The sequence below is a fragment of the Xylocopa sonorina genome, chromosome 2 (assembly GCF_050948175.1).
Source record: "Xylocopa sonorina isolate GNS202 chromosome 2, iyXylSono1_principal, whole genome shotgun sequence".
Taxonomy (NCBI): domain Eukaryota; kingdom Metazoa; phylum Arthropoda; class Insecta; order Hymenoptera; family Apidae; genus Xylocopa; species Xylocopa sonorina.
Window position 1 is genome coordinate 14,673,565 of NC_135194.1, and position 22,521 is coordinate 14,696,085.

The following is a 22,521-nucleotide window of genomic DNA, read 5'->3' on the forward strand; positions in this document are numbered from 1 at the left end:
CTGCTCGATTTTTATCCAAATACGTGTAAGATTTGCCCCTCTCTCCTACGTATAGAAGTTGATCGTTGCTTCGTTGCATTTTCAATTCGAAAAATAATTGCATGTATTAAAAGTTTACTTCAAAGTTGACCGCGCAGGGTTGAAACTTAACTGCAACCAATGCGATTGGATTAACACATAGGGGAGAGGGTATACAGAACTAAGTGTACTACTTGACTGGGGAAGAATACGGCTGAAATATTTCGTAATTGATCGCGTGATTTAGCGATCAGTTAATCTCAGGTGTTAGCACACTCGCGACCTGATGGATTTACCAATCGTGAACGTATAACATCGTGCGATCGTCACTACAGACGAGCCTTTGTTATGCCTTGTCGTACACGGTTAAAACCGAATGTACAATCGAAGCGAATTATAATGGGCTCGATGCAGTGACAGGAATTCATTGGAAGACGTTCGTTAGCTTTCCGTGGCACGAATCGATGATGAAAAATGAATAAGAACATATCACCCGATTCGCAGTCCCCTAAAGCGATTAAGGGAAATCGATGATTCAGAAGCTAACATGGAACGACACTTTGGAATCGAATAACTTATTCGATAAAATGTGAAACTTGACAGACACTCGATACGGCAATAATGTATCCCGCTCGGGCAACGATTAGCGATAGGGTATATATTAATTTTCATATTAAAACTTAAAATTTTTAAATTAAATTAAGTAAAACTCTAAGAGCAAAGACGCTATCACGCTGTTACATTTTTACATTACTCTTCGACGACTGTGTTATTAGCGTGTCAAGCAAAGAAGATCGACACGATCAGCTACAGCTTGTCGCTCGGAAGCGACCGCGAAATCGAGACTTGTACGAACCAAGATGCCTAAACGCGTCTCGTATCAAATTCGTTAATTTAATTCCGAGTACAAGCTGTACACGATGATTAGCTACACCTAAAATGATCAAAACGTCAATTACGTCTAAACTTTACATCAGAACTGGGCGTTCGAAAGATCGCTCGGTTGTTACTTTTTGCTCCCGGGAATGTCCATGTGGCGACCAGAGCAGCAAATGGAACGAAAGTGGGGAAAGAACGTAAAAGACGAAGGTCGTAAAACAGAAGTCTACGGGAACATGGGAGTGGGGGGGGGGGGGGGGGGGGCATCGAGGAAATAGAAAATGTGTCGTACGTATTCTGTTTCAGAAAAAAAGGACTGAAACAAACGACGAGAAAGAAACGACGTCGCTGCGCTACGCTATGACGACTCGCATCTGTCTCTAGACTAGAAAGAATCGTGCCACCCTGTGACACGTTAGATTTACGTGCTGGGGGGTTGGGGGGAGCTCTTTCTTCGAAGACAAGAAAATAATGAACGTTAATCCCGTCACGGCTCTCGGTACTTCGTTTCCTGGATTCCCTCGGCTGACGGGAACGAGACTGTTTCTGAACGAGGACTCCCTTTTACCATACGCGCACGTACGAGAACACATTGTCCCCTTCCGTGAGTACCAGCTGAGACATAATCCAGTTCACGGCAGTTTGCGCCGTGCCGAGGCACAATTGTCTCGGTCGATCCCGCGGAAGATCGATCGCGTCGCGGAACGAATCTTGATCGAACCCTCGTCATCAAACCATGAAAACTTCGACGAACGGATTGCATTCCGCTTGGGGGTGAGTTGGAACAGGTACACGCTTCTCCATCTCCATTCGGGAGAGGAAAGCGTCAATGCGCGGCGGTTCTGCTGTGGGCGTGGTCGCCGTGGGCACTGTCGCTCCTGGTGCTAATTGCAGACACTCGGCTGGCGTTAACTGAAAGCACAATTCCAACGGTTGCAATGAAAATAATAGATCGTTCGGTTTTTGTTAATAAACGGCAGGGAGAACCACTTACCAGAGCCGCTTGTTGAGGAATGGCTGCGATACCACCGACGTTCGCTGGATTATAATAATTAGTCGGACTGACTGGCGGCGAAGGATAGGGCCAATAGAAAATTGGAGGCGGATAAGGGGCCGCGAACTGCGGTGGTCCACGCGGTAGTATGGCAGCCGCAGGCGGAAATATCGCTACCGTCGGCGGCGGCGGTGGTGGCAACATCGTGCCTCCTAGATAGGAAAGAAAAAAAAGGAAGGTAATCAACGTTCGATCGTGCGCATCCAATTAATTAATGGCATTCCGACAAATACAAATAACGTGTAAGAAAGAAAGCTTGATGTCTCCTCGTAAAAGTAATTACGAAACGGAAATAATAATGCGTAAGGAAATCCTCTTATGCCAGTCCCGTTAAGTTGCGTCGCGCTCGGCTCAATTAGAAATAACGAGCCTGAAACATTATGCCCGTAACTTTCTCGATCGTAACTTATTTAACTCGTACAACGTTGATACGTAATCTGTGGATAAATTTCCCCGATTAAAAATTGAACAAAAAATTATACGTATATAGATCTCTGATATACCCATAGAATTCTATGTATATACAAACGTAAGAAGAGAGTGCCCAACTAATGTAACCACACCACGATTCGTGGTCGATGACATCGTGCAGAGACAACATCGATTCGAACACGCTGACTATTCGCTGCGTTAATTCTAATTTCAAGCTTGTGATACACAATTTCTCGTATCTTACTTTCATTTCCTTTTTTTATTTACGCGTTCCCGCAACCTGCACGATTTCACGATTAATCTGACTATTTTCTACGGTCCGTGCGAAACTTTCTCCTTCGCTAAAATTGTTACTCGCTCGATGCATAATTCTCGAAAGTCAATCCGTGTAGCACGAAGTGGGACTCGCTCGGACCGTATAAAAGCACGTCATCCAAAGGAATAATGATTTGGACTTGGCCTACCTGGAAGCACAGAAGTTAGTATTTGTAGGTCCCGCTACCAAACAGCAATCGACACTGCACCATTGTAACACGATATATACGTATGTTTTATATATATATATATATATATGTATATATGTAGCACCAACTTGCGATTTCGCCCCTCTGCCAAATCACCAAAATTCACTCAAACTCTCCCTTTCTCACTCTCCCTCCAACACTCCTTACTTTCTCTCTCTCTCTCTCTCTCTCTCTCTCTCTCTCTCTCTCTCTCTCTCAAACCTTCCTCCCTCTTTCTCCTTTCTTCCTTCCCTCATGTATTAGAAGCCTTAATTCTGTACGATCCTCGCACGACACAAACAATCGTTGAACTTTTCGATTACCAAAAGAAGAAAATTCCAAAATCGCGTTATCCTTGCTTCAATGAGCAGAGACAACAATAAATAATCGCACATACGAATCGGGTACTTTGAATAATTTTGCATTTCGTGTCGTATCGAGGCACTTGCGGCAAAACAATGAAAGAATCACGGGGTACCGGAAGAGAGATTGCAAGGGAGCTTTCTCGGTTTAAACAGAAACCGATTAAAGAAAAGGAAATCGGAACGGATCCTGTTAAGCTAAACGAAGAAATAAAATGGACGTTACCACACAAAACTAAATAGACGTAATCATAGGCCGATTGTAAATTAGATTACAGTGTTAGATCTAATCACAGACCTGACGGACGCTATGTTAATGTCGACATAAAAATTATTACGCCTTTCGAAAGACTGTAACCGTTCCTTGGAAATCAGAAACGAAATGGGAGAAGATAGATCGACTTAACGATCGAAGAAGCTAAAACATGGGAAAAACAAGACAGATAGAGCGACAAAGAGCAAGAAACAAATTATAAAAAAATGTGTTGAAAGAGAGGAGAGAGAGTGAGAGAGAGAGAGAGAGAGAGAGAGAGAGAGAGAGAGAGAGAGAGTGAACCTGTATGTGAACCAGACAAATTAATAAAAAAAAATAGATAAAAAGAGAGTGAAAGAGGGAGGTAAGAGTTACGACACAGAAATCTCCAACTTGATCTGTAGACACCAAAGATACCTGCGAGCCCAGTGAAAAAAAATGTATAGAACGTAACAAGATGATGGTGGTCATAATTTTCACAGACATCCATGAGAACGAATGATCTCACGATCTCACTTCTTTGTACGCCACAAAAGCATTTCTCGAGCCCTGGAACACTCTAATGAAATTCACTCGATCTATCCACGAAATGTACTCAATCCTAGTAACTAAAAAGAACTTTCGTGTTACTTGAGAGAAAAAAAAAGGCAAACAAGAAATATCAAAATTATAAATATTAACGTCTACGAAAATTACCACCACCAGGCAAGGTAATATAATCAGGGTAAGAGTCCACCAACCCGGCAAGCAAAAAGATATGTATGTCCACAAGGCACATTTATTAAACATGATCGATTTACTATCGATATAATCGTCGATATACAGAAAAAAAGAGTGTGTACACAAGGGATAAAAAAAGATCGATATATAAACCAGTGTGATCCGTGTGTTTTCTATATGCGTGTGTATATGTCGAGTGCCTGCCCTGCTTGGATTTGCATATATCGTGTTAGTTTCTGTATATATATGTGTGTATGTGTGTGTGTATGTGTGCGTATGTCCTATAAACCAGTATAGATAAAACGCAATAAAAAAAACGTTCTTTCGTAACTCGGTAGAAAAAAAAAAGTAGAAAAAGTGTCGCACAGTAGTAAAATTTGTCCCGTTTTCGTTATGCCGTGAACGATATGCGTGAAGCTGGTACCGTGTCATAATTATTAATTAACTTTCGCCTGGACAATCACGATTAGCCGTGAAAATTCGTAGGATTACGATAGAATAGTCTACTTCTCGTTGATGATTCCAGAGACCCTTGCCCCACTCTAGTGAGCTGTTTTTCGAATTCTTTTATCGCGCGTCATTGTCATCGTGAATCCAAGATCTCATAACGGGATCGCTCGTCTGCTCGACTGAGATCCGTTCTAAAAGAAATAATCTCGAGCGAGGCAAGAGACTGTATTCCTGTTTTACCTTGAACAGCCCATAAGAAAGACTAAAATGAATCGTTAACATGAACGCGTAGCCGCATTTCACTTTTTTTTAGTCAGCATCCGAATAATAGCGACAGACGTGACGTATATAATGACAATAATAGTAACTATTCACGACGTATTAGTTAAAATGTAAACTTGCAAAAAAGGGGTGGGTAGGACGGCACACTGTCAGTCACCAGGTTAGCGGATCACAAAATACCAGAGACAACACATTCAACGCATAATGAGAAAGAAAAAAAATTATTATGCCTTTGATGGTAACGAGGCTTTAGAGTTAGTACGGAAAGGACGATAATAACAATAATAATAATAATAATAGTAATAATAATAATAATAGTAGTAGTAGTAATAATAATACTAATAATAATAATAATAATAATAATAATAGTAGTAATAATAATAATAATAATAATCATAATCATAATCATAATCATAATAATAGTAGTAATCTATAATAAGAAATGCTAAGTTTCTTTTTTTTCCACACTCGTTCTCTCGCCCTTCTTCCGTTTCATCTCACATTCTCCAACCCTTGCTCACCCCTTTGGTGGATACGTGTATAATACGGCTCGTGTGAGTGCCCAGCGAAAGCTAATGGCAGGTAATACGCAATCGGACGACATTATGCATCAATAACATGAAGTTGCTGAATGAAACGAAGGAATGAAATCGAATGTCTTTTCACTGCGATGTATATAACAAATGTGACCCGCGATCCAACTCAAGGAGGGCCGAAATATATTTCTCTATTCCTTTTTTTTTTTTTTAAATAATTTAAAAAATTGCCGTCACGCGTTGGATTCGATGTATTATACATAGGAAGACCATTGGTAACTGGGTTGCAAAAGAATGTCCTTATCCACCCAGTCGTTTATGGTCCATTCATGCATAACGTTGCCCATTCAATGCACGCATAACTCGTTCTTTCGAGAAGGCGCATCTCACGTACAACGTTACAGGCCGCAATTATTGGTACTCGTAACTACTTAGTACATATCGAGTAGAGAGGAATCTGCACGAGAGAGTTGAACGTGTCAAGGAGTTTTTACGTACAAGGAGTTTTAGAACGGTATCCAATCGTTCTAAGCAATGTCGATAAAATATTCAAACTTATACATCTACATGTTGAACTTGAAAACTTCTTGACGCTCTCGGCCGATACATTTCTTCTTCATTACGTTTAAAGAGAAAAAAAAAAAACACCAAGATGCGCCCCCACGGAGGGCGACGCGAAACGAAAGCGGTACGAGTCACACGAATCGTAGGATTGGATTTCGGATGATATTACAATATCGAACTTGATTAAATTAGGTTCCGTTTCCCGTCGCCCCGGTGATACCTAGTCTCTAGGATGTCTATTAATGCTATGTAAAAGCCGAATCAGGAAGCGTAATCCCGACATAAAAATAATATATCGGCAGGCAATGTCCCGATCCGCGAGTTACATCAGTAAGATTGGAATGTAGAGTATGCACGACGCGAGTAACAAAGTACATACATAATACTCTCCTCCCTCTTTACTAGGTACCGAGGAATAAGCTAAACTCTGCCCGCTCGCTACACGTGCACCAGAGTTCATGAATCATCCGCTAAAAGTCGTGCACACTTTACACTGCAACGTCTGTAACGACAAACAGGACTAGCTGTATACCAAAGATACTACTACTCGATTCTATTTAATACACTACCGTATCCTGTCAAACAGAGAGAAACGTCTGTGCGAGAACTATAGGATTGATACGTAAAGGGTTACGTGAGATGCATTATTGACAGGTATCGGGAAGGAATGCAAGAATAATGAGAGAAGGATGGAAACACCATTGTGAAAGAAGGGCGTAGGGGGGATGGTAGAGACCATTAATATATAATGAACGTAGTTACGCGCTAGGGAAAAAGAGAAAAAAAAAATAACTCGACAACGTTACGTAATCTTCCCGCCTGGTGAACGATAGGTAACGAAGGATATTACAGGTACTTGTATGCACGTCCCTCCACAAAACCACGACATGCAAACCAGTCACTTCTATGCCCGTGGATTCTATACTTTGGAGCAATAAGAACGATCATTATGTGCATTTCGTGCCGTTTTTCTGTGAAAATCGCGCTCTATATATTTATATATGTATTTATAAGTATACACTTATATTAAAAAAGAAAGTGATATATATGTATATAGAGAAAACGTGGCAAGAAGAAATTGTATGATCACTGGACAGCACTTCACGCTGCTCCGCGGTAAAGACCGAGATGATCGAGCTAACAGAAAAACCACACATAAAGTAATAGTGAAGGACGAAAGGCTAAGCGAGCTTCGCGATCACGTGGACTATTCTGAAAAAGCTCTTTCATAGGCAATGGCAGTAAAAGTATCGATTCGTTTACGTACACACTCGATATAGACTCCTCGGCCCGTGTTTCCCCCAGTCGTTCTATCAACTAAGTACGTTATCACAAAGTTATTAGGCCGTGGAAGGGCGCCGAAAAGGTGAACACCGCTGACACCGAGTTAAAGAGACATCACATACGAGGCTTGAGTAACGATATAGCACGAAAAATTATTTAGCTCTCTAATCATTTTTGTATTAATTCGACTAAACTAGGTACAAACAGAATTAAGCATTGCAGGCATTAATCTAGCATTCCCTTTGGTCCCATTATCGTTTCGAGATACGTGTCGCATCTTGAGTAATAGCAACATCACTCGACAAGCTGTTCTAGTGTTGAAATATAAATATCTGATGGATTTTATTGAGAAACAAACCTATGAAGAGATGGTTAAAGAAACTTCGACCAGTCTGAGAAAAAGGTAGGAATGTCTCCAAACACGACCTTTTTCTTTAATTCATAATTATAAGTTATGTAACTTTTTCTCTCGTGCTTTATATATCGTATACCAAGCCCATCGTAAAGATCGCACAACTGTCCAACGAATGATTATATTTATTTGCCCTACCGGGGAGCACATACGTAAGAATGCGTGATGCGTCTGAACGTACTGCTTCGATTAAGTTGTATTATTTCGAGCTCTGAAGTGTCCTCTGTGAGTTTCTACGCGGCGGCACAGAGAAAGATAACCATTCTCTTAGGAATGTGGACATGGGCTAGAAATGGACTTGTGAATTCTCGTCGTGGGTTTTCTTTTACAAATCGCGTCGGACCCTGTTGGTTTAGAAAGCACACGCACATTGCAGTTGTAATCGAATCATATCTTTCTTCAATATGGAACTGTAACGTGACTGCAGGCTTTTTTTCTTCTCCTTCGTCTTTTTCACTAATTTTGGACATGCGTAAAGTAGATGCCGCATAAAGGAGCTACTCTCCGTAAACTTGGAGCTTTAAAAAGTCGATAACATTGGATGGAATGTCCATTCACTTATTGCTAATAAAAATATTTCTAGCAAAATATATAAATCATTCTTATATATATATATTTATATATATGTATATGTTTTGCGACTATATGTTTCGGTGTTTTCGTGTATATATATATAAATTTATATGTATATATTTACACAATTACGAAATTTTTAGAAGAAGAAACTAATGTTCTAGATCGAATAGTCCTTAATTCACGATTCACGTTTTAAGGCACTTTGCGCTGCACGTTGTATGTGACGCAAGGGAATCACTTTTATAACGTATAACAGTTGATATAACAAAAAAAAAAAAAAAAAAAAAAGATATACGATCACGCACAAACGATATATTCTCTGAGATGTAACGTGACCGTTAAAACACTTACACGTTACGTAAAAAAATAACGTATAAAGAAAAACACTCTCTAAGTACTGTTGCTCAACGTAAGTATCAAAAAAGAAAAACAACTCTAAAACGATTACATGTACACGTCTATATGCTTTAGTCGAAGAAAAGAGTTCAGGAGGTCGAACGAATGTTAAAATAGCAGTTACTGTACGATGATATAGAAAAGGAGTTTGCACAGAATATCATGTGGAATGTCGACAATGAATAACTACGATGAAGAGGGAAGCATGTATCATGTACATTTTAAGAAAAGTGAATCATCCGCCGTAATGATAATACAACACTTTTTCTCACACAGTGGAAATGCAACTAGAATAAAGCTGTTATATTCTCGCCCATGCCTTGGACAAGAAATAAATGTCTCGAAATCACAACCTCTCCTTACTTGAATTATAAGAAAAATATACGAAGGAACGAATAATTAATTGATATGGGACTTGCCATTTCAGATTCAGCCAACAACAGTATAAAAAAGTATAGCCATCCCTCGATTTATACGGTACATTTAGGTTTAGATAGTAATTCCATAGCAATTAAAAATGAAAGGTCGTTATCCCAAACTTTCATTACTATTGTATTTGTACAAATAAATGAAATGAATATTTGTAAAATATGTACGAGATATTTTCTTACGCATTTTCTTGTATATCGGTGAAACACCGCATAAATCGTGGGAAGAGCGTGAATTGAGAAAAAGGGACATATCAAATAGAAGACGCATAGTTGATCCAGTCCATTTAGAACGATCGTGATCAACACTATAAGGTTCGAGCAAATCAAATCTGAGGATAAAATTGAGCAGGATAGGGCAAGCCTGGTGCGGCGGTCGGAGCTTGCGCGTGAAACGCGGTTGCCGGTGTGTGCCACGTGGCACGTTTCGCGACTGTGCCCGGTGTGTCCGGCGGAAAGGCGCTTTCCCAAGTTCTCTTCAGCCCCATTATGGTGGCTGGATTAATAGGGGCAGCCTGGACGATAGGCGTCAGTAGGCCGTGTGGTGCTGGTGCCCGTAGAATAGGGATTCTAGAGGGGACGTTGAAGAGCAAGAAAGGCGCCGGCGCGGGTGGTTGAGCGTGAAGCGCCGCTGCAGCTGCGGCCGCCGCGGCTGCTGCAGGTGGAGCCATAGCGTAGGCGGGGATCTGATGCTGCGGACTTGGTCCCGGTAGGGCGAGAGTCTTTGTCGTGACTGACGAGGTCGGGGAAGCGGGAGTAGTGGAGGTAGGCGGTGGATTCGAGGCCAGTGCCATTAACCAGAAATCTTGATTACGGATTGCCTGCGCTTGAGCCTGAGCTTGAGCCTGCGCTTGAGCCTGCGCCTGTGCTTGGGCTTGAGCCTGTACTAACGCGTGAATGTCCCAGAGGGGAGGCTGCGCCGTCGGTACCGGCACCGGTACCGGCGTCGGCGGAGGCGGATGTGTCAAAGTTGCAGGAGTTTGTGTGGTCAACGTACCGGGTGATAGTAGAGCCTTGGTCGACGGTGGAGTTACCGCACCTGTCAATACCAGATTCATATCGTCCCCGCTGCACTGGAATACTTCAATGTACCGTTGCTTCTTGCCGTATATCATGTACCGATGGTGCCGTTGCAATGCGCATGCATACGCGGAATTCTCGCTATCCATCTGAATGAACGCTTCACCGGAAGGTTGACCCTATCGTGGATAAAACATAATGTATATACAACACTGATTACTGATTTAACATGATTGTGGCATAAAGTACACATAGATGGGACATACTTGAGCATTGTAAACCATATGAACACCTTGATAAACGATATTCTTAGAATGTTCGCCCATGAACTCGAGAATGTGCTCAACGAGAGCTTCATACGGAAGACCACGTAATCTAACGCAATCTTTACGCGTACCGGAGGTGATAATATGTTGCGGAAGTATCGCGGGTAATTGTGGAATAGGCGGTGTCGGGAGCACGACTTGTTTGAGGTCGATTGCCCTGTTCAAGACCTGTAAGTCACAAAATCAATACGGATACAAATAGTGTATCTATTTTTAGCTCTTCCGTTCATTTGCTACTGTTCCCTACCCATATTGTTTAAGAGCATTTACACACCTGTTGTACCTCGGCGATCGTACTTCGAAACAATTCTATGTATCGGCTTCCAATGCAATCTCTGTGTTTGCTTAAAGCTTTCACGGCGTCTTCTTCTTTTTCAAAAAGGACGAAAGCATCTCCAGTCGCTCTACCATCTGGCTTTTTCACAAATAAAACACCATCTTCACCGTCTAATACATGACAGGGTTTCTGTCCTGATAGGAAGAAATCCAACTATAAAAGAAATAATACATGTATGAAATGAAGAAAAAAAGATCGTGATAGAACACATGGTGCATAGTTTTCCTTTCATACACACCACTTGTTTAGCAACACAGTCATATGGCAACCCTCTCATTCTAACAATGACTTGAGCTCCTCTTGATAAAAATGCATGAGCTTCGCCACTAGTTCCTCCAGCAACACCGACAAAATCTTCTCCAGATGCCCTGTATACTTCTATGTACCTCCCCCCCATATGATGTTTATGTCTCTTTAAAGCCATATCTCTGTGTTCTTTATTAACAAACCGTACCAATGCTTCTCCGTTACGTCTTCCCATAGCACTCAAACACAGAGCTACACCACCCCTATAAAATAATAACAGTCTTTTAACAAATAATTAATGTGCTACTTATATTTTGAGAATTATTACACACCAAGTAAATGACAAGATTAATGTATACATTACAACTGTGATTTTGAAAATCATTGGTACACTTCTGGAGCACACAAGATTCACGACCCCAGATAATACTTATCGTTGCAAAAGAGAAACGTAACAGCGAAAAATTCTTTTTAAATGTTGTTTACTAACTCTTACTAAACACGCGCTGCTATCCGATCAAACTTGCTTATTCATCTACTGGATATACTAAAGTTTTACCTTTCTTACATAGATCCAAGTAGCGTGTGCACAAATATCATGACAGTTATTACATCATAATTACAATTCGTAACTTTAAGTCCACTATTCATAAGTTTCACTTACTTGGCAACATTTAGGCCACGAAAAAATTTTGCTATATCTTGGTCAGATGATTGCCAAGGAAGACCTCTAGCTCTTACTACACAGCCATTATCAACTTCCTCATCTTTTGAGCTACAAAAAAATACAATAGAGTCAATAAAATAAATTTCGTATGTATCAACACACAAAAGCTACTATAATCACATAACACAGGACTAATTAATGACTCACCATATGCCAGGTTCTAAAACAATATTAACTACTTCAGGATTCTGAAAGATATGACCTGCAATACAAAGAATAAGAATTGTAATTTCAAGTCTCAAACAACACATAAAGATTTCACATTTCTAACAATTTTCAAAGTGCGTATAACATGATTTATTCAAGCATTTTCAAAATCAATTTTCCCGCGAAAAGCATAACTGTCCGTTCCGGTATGTAGAATTGTTTCACACACACGTTTCCTTTGTAATCGTACACCAGTAAGTTTGTCTCTGATTTCTCGTACTCGAGCAAAATGCTCAACTTCGATTTGCCTACTCGGTGCAACGTGTCAGCATAGCTTTCAAAGAATTTCCATACATCATGAATCGAAACTTTGCTTCCATCACCATTTCCATTCGCCGTGAAATATTTGTATTACATTACGATATAGTGAAACAAAGTTTTATTCGACTTAATTTTTAGTAGACAACGAACGCGGGAAGTCCATAAGAAATATTAACTATCATCATATCATTCATTTTCTGTAATAAACGTGCAGTGATATCTTGAAGCAAGTAACAATACTTGTTACTTATTACATGCGCGCACACACTTGACACAGAGAGATCTGAACATGCACGAATGCATGTAAGATTGAGAATTAAAATTATTTTTCAAATTGAGAACCACTGTGATAAGAAGTATATTATGGCCGTCACTGCTTATAGCATTACACAGCTTGACCCGCACTCATAAACCGTGAGCACACATAAGGAACCGATGCACGGATCAAGCTATACACAACTATGTCTTCCTTTTTGTTCCGTTCTTTTATTCTCTGTTTTTGTCCCCTTCATGTTTGTGCTTACTGGACTTTCTTCGTTTGTGTAGAACACGAGCACAGCTAAATATGTAGGTAAAATTTGAAATGGAAAGATTTCGAAGGATGGCCTTCCACCGATATTATCACAATGAAAAACTGTCTTAAAAGTCAATTTATTCTTTTCCAAAAACATAATAATTACGTATAGTATTGTAACGATTTTTAAGGCATAACTCAGCAAAAGCTGTGGGTCCTTTTGAAAAATACCGCCTTGAATTGTTTGTGACCTTGCTTGTTATGAATATAAAGGAAAATACTTATAGCTGAGCCACGTGTTGGCTAAAATGAACGTACGTATGAACAAGATTGAATTAATTACCAAATCGTATTTATACGTGCATCCCACTATCATGTATAATTTTCATTATAGTCCGCTAAACATAGGACGTATTATATGCAAACCTTAATCTTTGTTGAAAAATAATTAGAAACCATTTTTCGTTTCTGTTTAAAGAATTCATACGTTCATTAGTCGACAACTTACCGTCTTTGATCATTCTTTGTATCACACAGATCATATCCTGTATTTCCTTCACATGATAATCGTTTTCAGTGTCTGAAGGTAAACCGAAATCTAATTTTTGTCAATTAAGGTTGAATTTCCGTTCTAAGTTGGTAATAATTATCGTAACACAAATTATGGATCTGAATAATCGACACTTTACGTAAGCACATAAAGTGTGTTAAGATATCGAACGAGTCTACAAACATTGTCGAATCTATATGTTATCGCTTTCAAAATTATAAATTAAACATTAGACTGTATTTAATTTTGATCAATTGTATTTAAATGATTTAGATTATAGAAATACTACTAATATGTACTAATAATATGCAGATGTCTCGTAAAAAGAAAAACGTTTAAATAAGTATATATACGTATCCATGGGGAAAGAATGAGAAGCTGAAATGAAACTGTTACGCGCATAATTATCCATATATCTCGTTTGGTCGTCACACTGTTATAAACCAATATCTCCATCAGCGTGACCTTTAATCCGTATTCAACATGTGATAAGACCGTGTTGGTTACTTGGTGGGACTTTCTTAAGTCATTCGATTAATACTGGTAGTATATTACGATTTCATCTGCTTTTCATCGTCTTTCGTGTTAAGTTTAGAAAAATTGAAAATAACTATACATTTTCAATGAATGTTTATTTTCAGTTATAAGTCGTTTATGTTAAGGGAAAAGAATAATTATGTCCGGCAAGGATAAAACACCTGCCAAGTGAGATATTGCGATGATCACTGCCCTGTACTTCCGGATCGTTCAATATACCAACGTATACTAAGTGTACGTATACTTTTTTAATTCAGATATTTAAAGAAATTATGACTTAGACTAGATATGGACAAAGCTTGACAACACCTGATAGCGATCGATAATTCTCTATGTTATATCGCGGTAGCTACAGGTGGTTTATATAGTTTTATTAACGATAAACAGACATGCGTCACGATCAATCTATACCGAAACGTTTATCCATAATATCGTAGTGTCGAGTCGAGAGGCAGGTATCCATTTGCATTATGAAAGAGTGTTTCCTCTTTTAAATTAACTTGTTCACTTTTCATGTAAATGCAAGAGAACGTGAAACAGAAAAAAGCTAATCTGTTGGACATACAGATGCGAAGTCCAACTTTTTGTTTAACCCTAAGAAAAGAATATATATAATGAGATATGTTATGCATGTACATATGAATGACTACGACCGCCAATCCTCGCACGCATAAAAACTATATGTATAAATAAGAATTCAACTCCCCTAAGTAAAAAATAACGAAGAAGAATCAAATAACTCCGTGAATAGATCCTTAGTAGTGTGTATCTCCTTGCCAAGAATAAGGAAAACGTACCTTTTAGATTACGATTTGTGTTTTAGAAAATTATGAGACCAAAGAAGATTCCCGCCGTCCTGTAATACGCCGTAGACCGAAACAATAAATAATCAAACACTTTCACACATTATTCAAAGTTTCATCCATAAAAACCGAACTAAAAAAAGCATGATTGAAAAAATGTTTGCATTTAATCGTATTGGAACATATATTGACCCACAAGAGCGAAATTAACACGACACACACACCCTGCTTTCGCTTGCAGACTGAGTTTGTACCAGCAGCTAGTTCGTCGTCAGGTTCGACGAATATGTTGGATTCGACTTCTGTCGCGCCGCCTAACGGCCGCACGCCTTAGAATTCTCGTTTCGACCATAGTCGTCGCCTTAAGACAATCGTACGATATCGAAAACTAAATCTTCAAGTTTCAACAAAAAAATGTTATGCACGTGACGACCAAACGAGTGTGAAAAGCTGACTGCGCAACCCTAAGTGAAATATTTCTATATGTTTAACTTTCAGCAATCCTCATTTCTCAAACTTTCATTATATCTCTTTTTTCTTTTAACTACTCCCTTCGTTTTTTTAAATCTTATCGAGCGATTATAGAGAAGGTATACGAATGTTTAAAGGATACATCCAAGCATCTCCTGTATTCCAAACGTCGAGAGTTCTCCGTGGGTTGAGTAACAGACATCGAATTCCTTGCGAAGGTCATGAAAGAGGGTATAATGTTCTGGCAGGTCGATGTCTTTATTGCAGGCCTCTGGATGCAAGCATTGTCTCATCGGCGCCTGACCGTCTACGACGAAACGGGGTGCAGAACCGGACGTCACGCACGACATGGAAGACCACCATGCTTCGAACTTTTGTTAAAAATGAAACCTTTTTTTCGGTTGCAGTGGATTATACGATTTTAAACAGATATACGTATATTCATATACTCTCAACTGGTTATCAGAATACTGGTATATCCTTCCTTTGTATATTTCAACAACTTGGAAAACATCCTAGCAGCGTAGTTACCTGTTCGATAGCTTGTTCCAGAGGAATCCCATGCTCTCGGACCGTCCTTTCAGTTAACGCCGGAGCGTGTATAAGGGCTGCTTCGCTGATGACTCCGCTACTTCCGGCAACCGCCGGATTGTCGCTACCAGTTCCAGGCGTACAGCTTTCGTCCATTACCATCGGTCGTACAATATACTGTTGTCTTCCTAGCACCTACGAAATATTGTTCTCGTTGGTAATCAATCTTATAATATTTCCACATAAACGGTACCTATTAAAAGTCCATATAAAAAGAATGAAACAAAATAGGTAATCTTGTATCGATAATGCAGGACAATAACTTTGATACTTAACCCGTGCCCCTTTACCTATGCAACGCATTACACGTTACCTCAGAACCAAGATGGTTGCACGCACTTCAAGGGGCACGATAGTGAAACTATTTATAATAACATAAATACATAGATGCACGTACTATACTTTTCACTTTTCCTATATATGTATATATTATATAAAATGTTATACTAGTATTATAACAAAGCTTATCAAGAATATATTTGCCTGATTTATGATAATTAGTTGGAGAAACTATACAATTGAAGGAACTAGTCGAACAACTCTTTCAACTTTTAATGGAAATATACTTATGTAAAAGCCCCGCATATCGTAACGTACTATAAGATTATCTAAATGAGTTTAAAAATGGCATACTACGCGGCATCATAATTGTACTACAAATCGTTAATTGTGAATAGGAATTTGGAGTAATTATTTGCAATACCTGGCAAGAAGTAGATATGCTATGGTCTTTAAAACGAAAAGTAGGGAAAAGGGAAGTAATAATAATAGAGTAAACAATCAATTCCAACAATCAAGTAGTAATTGTTGGTGCTTTAAACTTTTACCTCGTTTCGAATGCGAATAGAAAGTAACAACTGTCTGGAAATGAAATATTTTTGATCGAAACTAACACGCGAACGACGAAACGGATTTCTCAATTCGAAATCGAAAGGACACAAAAAAAGATTCCAAAACAGGTATTGCCTGCCACTCTTTGCTACATTCACCCATCTTATTCCCTATGTACCTGTATTACAAACATAATAGGAATATCATGAAATATGTTGCCTTTAAAAATTGTTATTAATTCAACAACAGAGGTTTTTCTTGAATAATGAGTATTTTTCAGAGAAGTTATTTCAAACATCTATCACCTAGGTGCAATTTTTAAACAATCGCGATGTCTGAAATTCGTTATTTTCCTTGAAACATGTTCACCTCCAAAACGTACACTTTTTTATGGGATATTAAGCTAACTGTCCTTTCTCCAAGGACAACCAGCGTAGAGAGCATTAAAATGTATCGCAAGTTCGACCGCGTCATGCCTCAGTTATCAGAATCTATTCTACGTGAATATGTACGTGTCTGCGGATGTCGCACGGTAGGAAAATGTCGATGTCAGGAGAGTGCCGTGTGAGAAACTTAATAGGCAGATTCTTTAACGCGGGGTTAAGGGATCAAGGTAGTTCGATGTCAAGCGTGCCACCGTCTTGAATTATCTTTGTCAACGTATATCGATAAAGTCCCGTGGCGTGACTTGCGACATAAATGAACCAGTATCGCATTACGTAAATGTTAATTATTAGTTGCTGTGTAATTATTCAGCTCTACAAGCTCTACAAAGCAACCATTTCGAATATCCTAATGGTATCACAATCCAATAGATATAAAATTTTCCAACTGAAACTAGATATTCTCTTCTACGACAACCAATCATTTTTATTAAATAAGTTTATTGATTTTTTCAAAGATAGAGAGATATAATTTTTACGTTTGTTGTTTGCGTTAGGTGACCATCCCCACTTATCCGGAGAATAATACAGATCTGATAGATTTTGCACGTCCAGGTATACTTCCAGGGTTATTTGCTCATTTACTCAAGAGAGAGAGAGGGCAAAAAGTATACACGCAAATATTCGTATACCTCAAATATTGAGCATACATAAATACTATTCCGCTTATTCGGTGGGTACGTACTGTACATCATATACCCACAAATGCAGAGATTGAACGGCGATTGTGAACGAGCTTTGATAACGGGATTTATCATCACCGAATCGAGATTATGAAAGCTACGATAATATTTGAAAATTAAGATCTATTCTCGAATGAGGACCACAAACGACTGGACAGAGAAATTATCCTTTCTGACTCTTTCATGGCCAACTGTACTCTCTGTGGGTAAAAAAATGTTCCTCGAGACTTGATCTCGTTCTTGACCCAATATGCAAATAATACCCATTATGCTAAGGATTTTATTGCAAACAATTTTCTATATTATCGAATACATGTTATTAATTCTAGAATTAATCACACCTATATCTCTAATGACAAGCATTGAATTGGAAATATCCGTGCACGAGGCAGGACGAATAGGTCGAACGAAACCGTGGAACGTGGTCCAAGACGAAATCATAAATTGCAAATCCATAGAATTAACGTGCAAACACGAGACGGTTACACGATGCGTCGCTTACAGGAACTGATCAACTTGCCCTCATCGACAATTCTAACAAACGAAGCCGGAAAGGCATTATAAATTCCTTGACCAGAGATCACGTATCTCGAGAATGCATGACAAAAGAGACGTTCCGTAAAAACAATACTACTGAATGTTTATAAAAAGTGTAGTACACAATCCAAAATAATCCAAGTATCCTCTTTTTATTAAAATAATGTCGTAATTATGTAGAATATTATTCGATACACACTCTGCGCGAGCCTCTATAGTGAAGTGAGGACAACGGGACACGAAATTTCAACGTCTGTTATGCTTTTTTTCCCACAGAATACATTAAGTCTTAGCGGTATTTGTGAGACAGCAATGCGATGACGTCTGCACAAAGAAAAAGAAGCTGCGGAGGGACAAGAAAAAAGGATCTTAGAATAGTGGACCGGAATGGAGTGGCTAGACGCGTGAATAATAGAACGTATGCGTATTACCTAAGGTTCGCGAAATCAACAAAAACGTGAAGGAAGAATCAAGTAATCGGATAGTCGTCCCAAGTGTTTGCGGAATCGTGTAAACATTGAACGTTTGCGAAACAAGCTAACGCAATCGAAATTATTATATTTCGACTTTGCACCACGTACGTACAAGGAACTGTGCGCGTGTATATTTAATAACATATGAATAACAATACGATGTGCCGATGGACGGTGAGTCTGAAGGGTACCACTCAAAACGGTGAACGTGGAAATACACGGAAAAGGGTCAAGCTTACAAATCGATGTCGCTCATTATCGTACGACTTGGACGATCAACTTTAACCGCCGGAAACGAATCACAATAGCCGGGTTGTGCAAGCGTTCTCCAAACGGATTACGATGAGCTCAAGTTGGAATCAAATGTGGACGACGGTCAAAATAGAATCTGAAACTTTTTTACGTATTATTCATAAATGACAAATTATTTAAATACAATTCTAGGATTTTATGTTTGCTCGACTGGCAAAACCGCAGGCTGTCTAAGCATCGCTCCTTCAGTCTAGCGGGCGCAATCTTGCTTTCCAAGCGTAAAGTCAATGTCCTCTCTTTTCACACGGCAAGGAACATTTCGTGGTTCTTCGGTGAAATAAACCGACGCGGATAGAGAAGTTGCTGGATTCGTAACGGACGAGCGGAAAGCGAGAGGAAACCTGCGTTTTGTAATGCCGACGATGAAGAACCCGAGGCACAGAGGCGTGTGTAATATTTATCGAGTCGTTCAACTGGCTTTTGAATAGTATCGAATCTCTAAGAGACCGTATATCTAACGCGACGCGATCTTTGTTGTTTCCACCGAAGCAAGAAGTGAAGTTTCCACGATCCTTCGTTGGGTACAACCAAGTAACTGGAAACTTTCGTTCAACGAGCTTTCCCTATCTTGCACGAACCTTCTGATACACTTTCTCCAATACAGTTTCAAAATGATACGTCCAATTGGATTACTTAAAGAGTAAATTTCTCGTGCAAAATCTAGATCCAAACTGATTTCAATCTTATTTCATTTAATGATAACGGTACTGATGTTATACGAGCTTATAAAATGAAATTTTCCTGTCAGTAAATTGTTTAATCGGTTACAAGCGGCAGTAGCGCATAGATAACATTCCCGGCCATAGAGAGCTGATAATAGCTTGACAATATTGGTTTTTATTTACATCGATTAACGCAGAAACCGCTAACTCATTGAGATCAATGTATAAGGGTAGGAGAAAATCTTTGAAGAGCGGAACGCTTCGGAACCGTCCAACGATCTATTATCTATGAACGATATCGAACGACAACAACGCGCGTAGATACACACAGATGTACAGTTAGAAGGTGTCTCGTTGTCGGATTTACTCTAGGCCCTAGTAAAGCGAGAGGACCTCACTGGCGGCCATTGTCCTCGATCGGAGCTCGATCGGAGATAGTCAGGTATGTGACTCGAGGGGGAAAAAGGAAACGACCGTCCAGCTGGAACTCGGGCGCACTCGTGCAAGGCGATTCACAACAAAGAATAAAGAAAACTAGACGCACCTGTTGCCTCGCAGAACGTTCCCCAATTTCTTCGTAAGAAACTTTGTGACCGTCGTGGAAATTGATGATTATGGTCAACGAATAAGCAAGAATTTATGCAAATTCTTTTCCTAGATACTTTCTCAGAAATCTTTTTTTTCTTTTCTATCGTCAATATCGAATCTTTTATTAACTAAAAATGATAACAAAACATCTGAAAATATATTTCTTAACTATGTTTGCAAATTATACCATTCAAGTCTCCATCCATTTTAGTTAAATCAAAGCGACTCGAGTAAAGTAGAAATCTGATCGAAATCCTAGTTTAAATGTAACGCTGAGAAGTAAAGAATGTGAATAATTAACGTTTAAGCCGATTGAGGAACAGGTTCGAGCAGGAAGCGCAGTTTCCCGACATCATAAGTAGAAGAGCTAATGGAGAAGACAGAGTCCATGGCGCCGGATAATCTCGATGGCAAAGCTGGAGGTAATGGACGACCTTTCGAGGGCGCGACGCTCCGCCCCCACCGGATAATTCGAGAAACAATGGCAGCCGTAGACACGCAGAGGCATTGCGACGCGGTGGCAGTACAACTTGCACCAAGTTTGACAGCGGTGAGACGAGTTTCGTGAAAGTTGAACGCTGTATCGATCGGTTCTGGATCCACTACTTCGTTAAAATGATCGATCGATCATTGACGACCATTCGATCGCCAATAATCGCAAATTTGAAAGAGAGAAACGGGAAGAGGAACGTTTGGCCAACAAGAGTCATTCGAATCTCTTCGAATGGTTCTTTCGAGCGGAGGATACCTTTCAAGAAATACTATAGCATGAGTGTATGTGAATCACTTTGAGCGTACGTCATAGAATTTACATGAAGAACTATAACGAAGTGTATATCTAACTCAGAAACCGCATACAGGAAATGAGTGACAGAAATCCGTGAATCGCTTAACATATTTAAGTCTCACGCTTGGTTCGATCCGCTTTAATCCGTTTTAATTATCACCGCGGCGAGGCGTACCTTATTTTGTAGCACATCGATGAGCACATAGACGAGCAGCGTGATCTCTTCCTCGTCGGAGCCAAGCGCATTACCCTGGAGACCGGCCGTCGCCACGTATAGGGCAACAAGGTGAGTTGGCCCCCTCGTAGCGCCCGTAGTCTGCATCGTGCCCAGGGTTTACCTTCTCCTGTTATTCTCCTGTCTCCCTTCGTATTCCCTTTCCGTTTCTCAGGCACTATTCACTTCTGGATCAACGTACCACCTGAACCCTCTCAACAAAAAAAAATAGCACACCACACCGTAATGAACATGGACTATACGACACGTAACCCGTATCCTGAATAAACGTGTGAAAATAACTACTCCAAGCGGTATGATCCGTTGTTACTCCTCTTCGTCCCACCTGGGAGAACTTCACGTCGAACACGTTCACAGACTCTCGATATCTTTCAGCGACATAGCTGTGTCTTTATTTATTGCTACCGTTTGAGGTTAAGGATCGACGAGCGTTGATCCGTTGATCGCGAGCCGATGTTACGGCAATCAGATTGGTGCGCGGCACGTTTGCGCAGGTACCGCGGCGATAACTCCGCGGAACGGGCCCACCAACAGCCGGTGTCGCAAAAATCTGTTTCCGCGGCTCTCTACAACGAACCGCCGCGTCGTGAGTGGCAAGACTCCGTGCAACACTGGCCAACCCCAACCGTTGCGCGCACACCTCGTCGTTGCTTCACCTGGCGACTGCGCATCGAACCCGTCCCTCGTTGGCTGGAGAGTCCCTCTTGTTCGTTTCCCGTGCTTAGCTTGCCCGCCTCACAATGAGAACTCACGCGCGCGCCGTCCGCGCGACAAGGACGGAGCGCGACACAATGTGCTGCGGAGTCGAGCGTGCGCGACAGAGATCGAGCTAGCCCGATCGTTGAAAAAAACGCGGAAACCCCGCGCGCGATAACGGCACGGAATGTTTCAATTCGAGAAGTCTCGCGACAAATTGGCGACAGATTCGGGGAACGGAATTGGGCTAGACCTGTCTGTTGATCCGTTACGCGGCGTACATGTAACGCGGCCAAGTTAAGGAGACGAAAGGAAAGGCAGGTCGCAGCAGCAACGCACTGGCCAGGTGCGCAGACATTCCACTTCGTCTTGCGGTACGCTCACCCCGCTACCGCGGCTATTTTCCACCTGGAGCGCCACGTTTACTTCTTCATGGCGGACAGAGACCGACGTTCGATATATCGAATGAGCAGAGATACGATAATGCCGCCTATGAATGAATTTCAAAGCTGGAGGTGAACCGGACGAGGTGCGA

The 22,521-nt window shown here is 40.4% G+C and overlaps 1 protein-coding gene across 2 annotated transcripts; it reads right to left on the reverse strand.

Moving 5' to 3' along the window:
• Window positions 1-1,555: 1,555 nt before the first annotated feature.
• LOC143433185 (RNA-binding protein fusilli) lies at window positions 1,556-22,513 on the reverse strand. 2 transcript variants are annotated; one of them, XM_076910370.1, is made up of 12 exons: window positions 21,231-22,507; window positions 15,680-15,874; window positions 15,291-15,519; window positions 13,296-13,385; window positions 11,953-12,007; window positions 11,743-11,853; window positions 11,071-11,341; window positions 10,770-10,985; window positions 10,436-10,663; window positions 10,147-10,348; window positions 1,892-2,103; window positions 1,556-1,809 (listed from the first exon to the last, which is right to left on the reverse strand). In XM_076910370.1, the coding sequence occupies exons 1-12, from the start codon at window positions 21,375-21,377 to the stop codon at window positions 1,627-1,629; spliced, it is 2,139 nt and encodes a 712-aa protein (XP_076766485.1). In that variant the 5' UTR covers window positions 21,378-22,507; the 3' UTR covers window positions 1,556-1,626. The 2 variants fall into 2 exon arrangements, with proteins under 2 accessions (XP_076766485.1, XP_076766484.1); XM_076910369.1 differs by lacking the exons at window positions 1,556-1,809; window positions 1,892-2,103 and having other exon boundaries at window positions 9,354-10,348; window positions 21,231-22,513.
• Window positions 22,514-22,521: the final 8 nt, after the last annotated feature.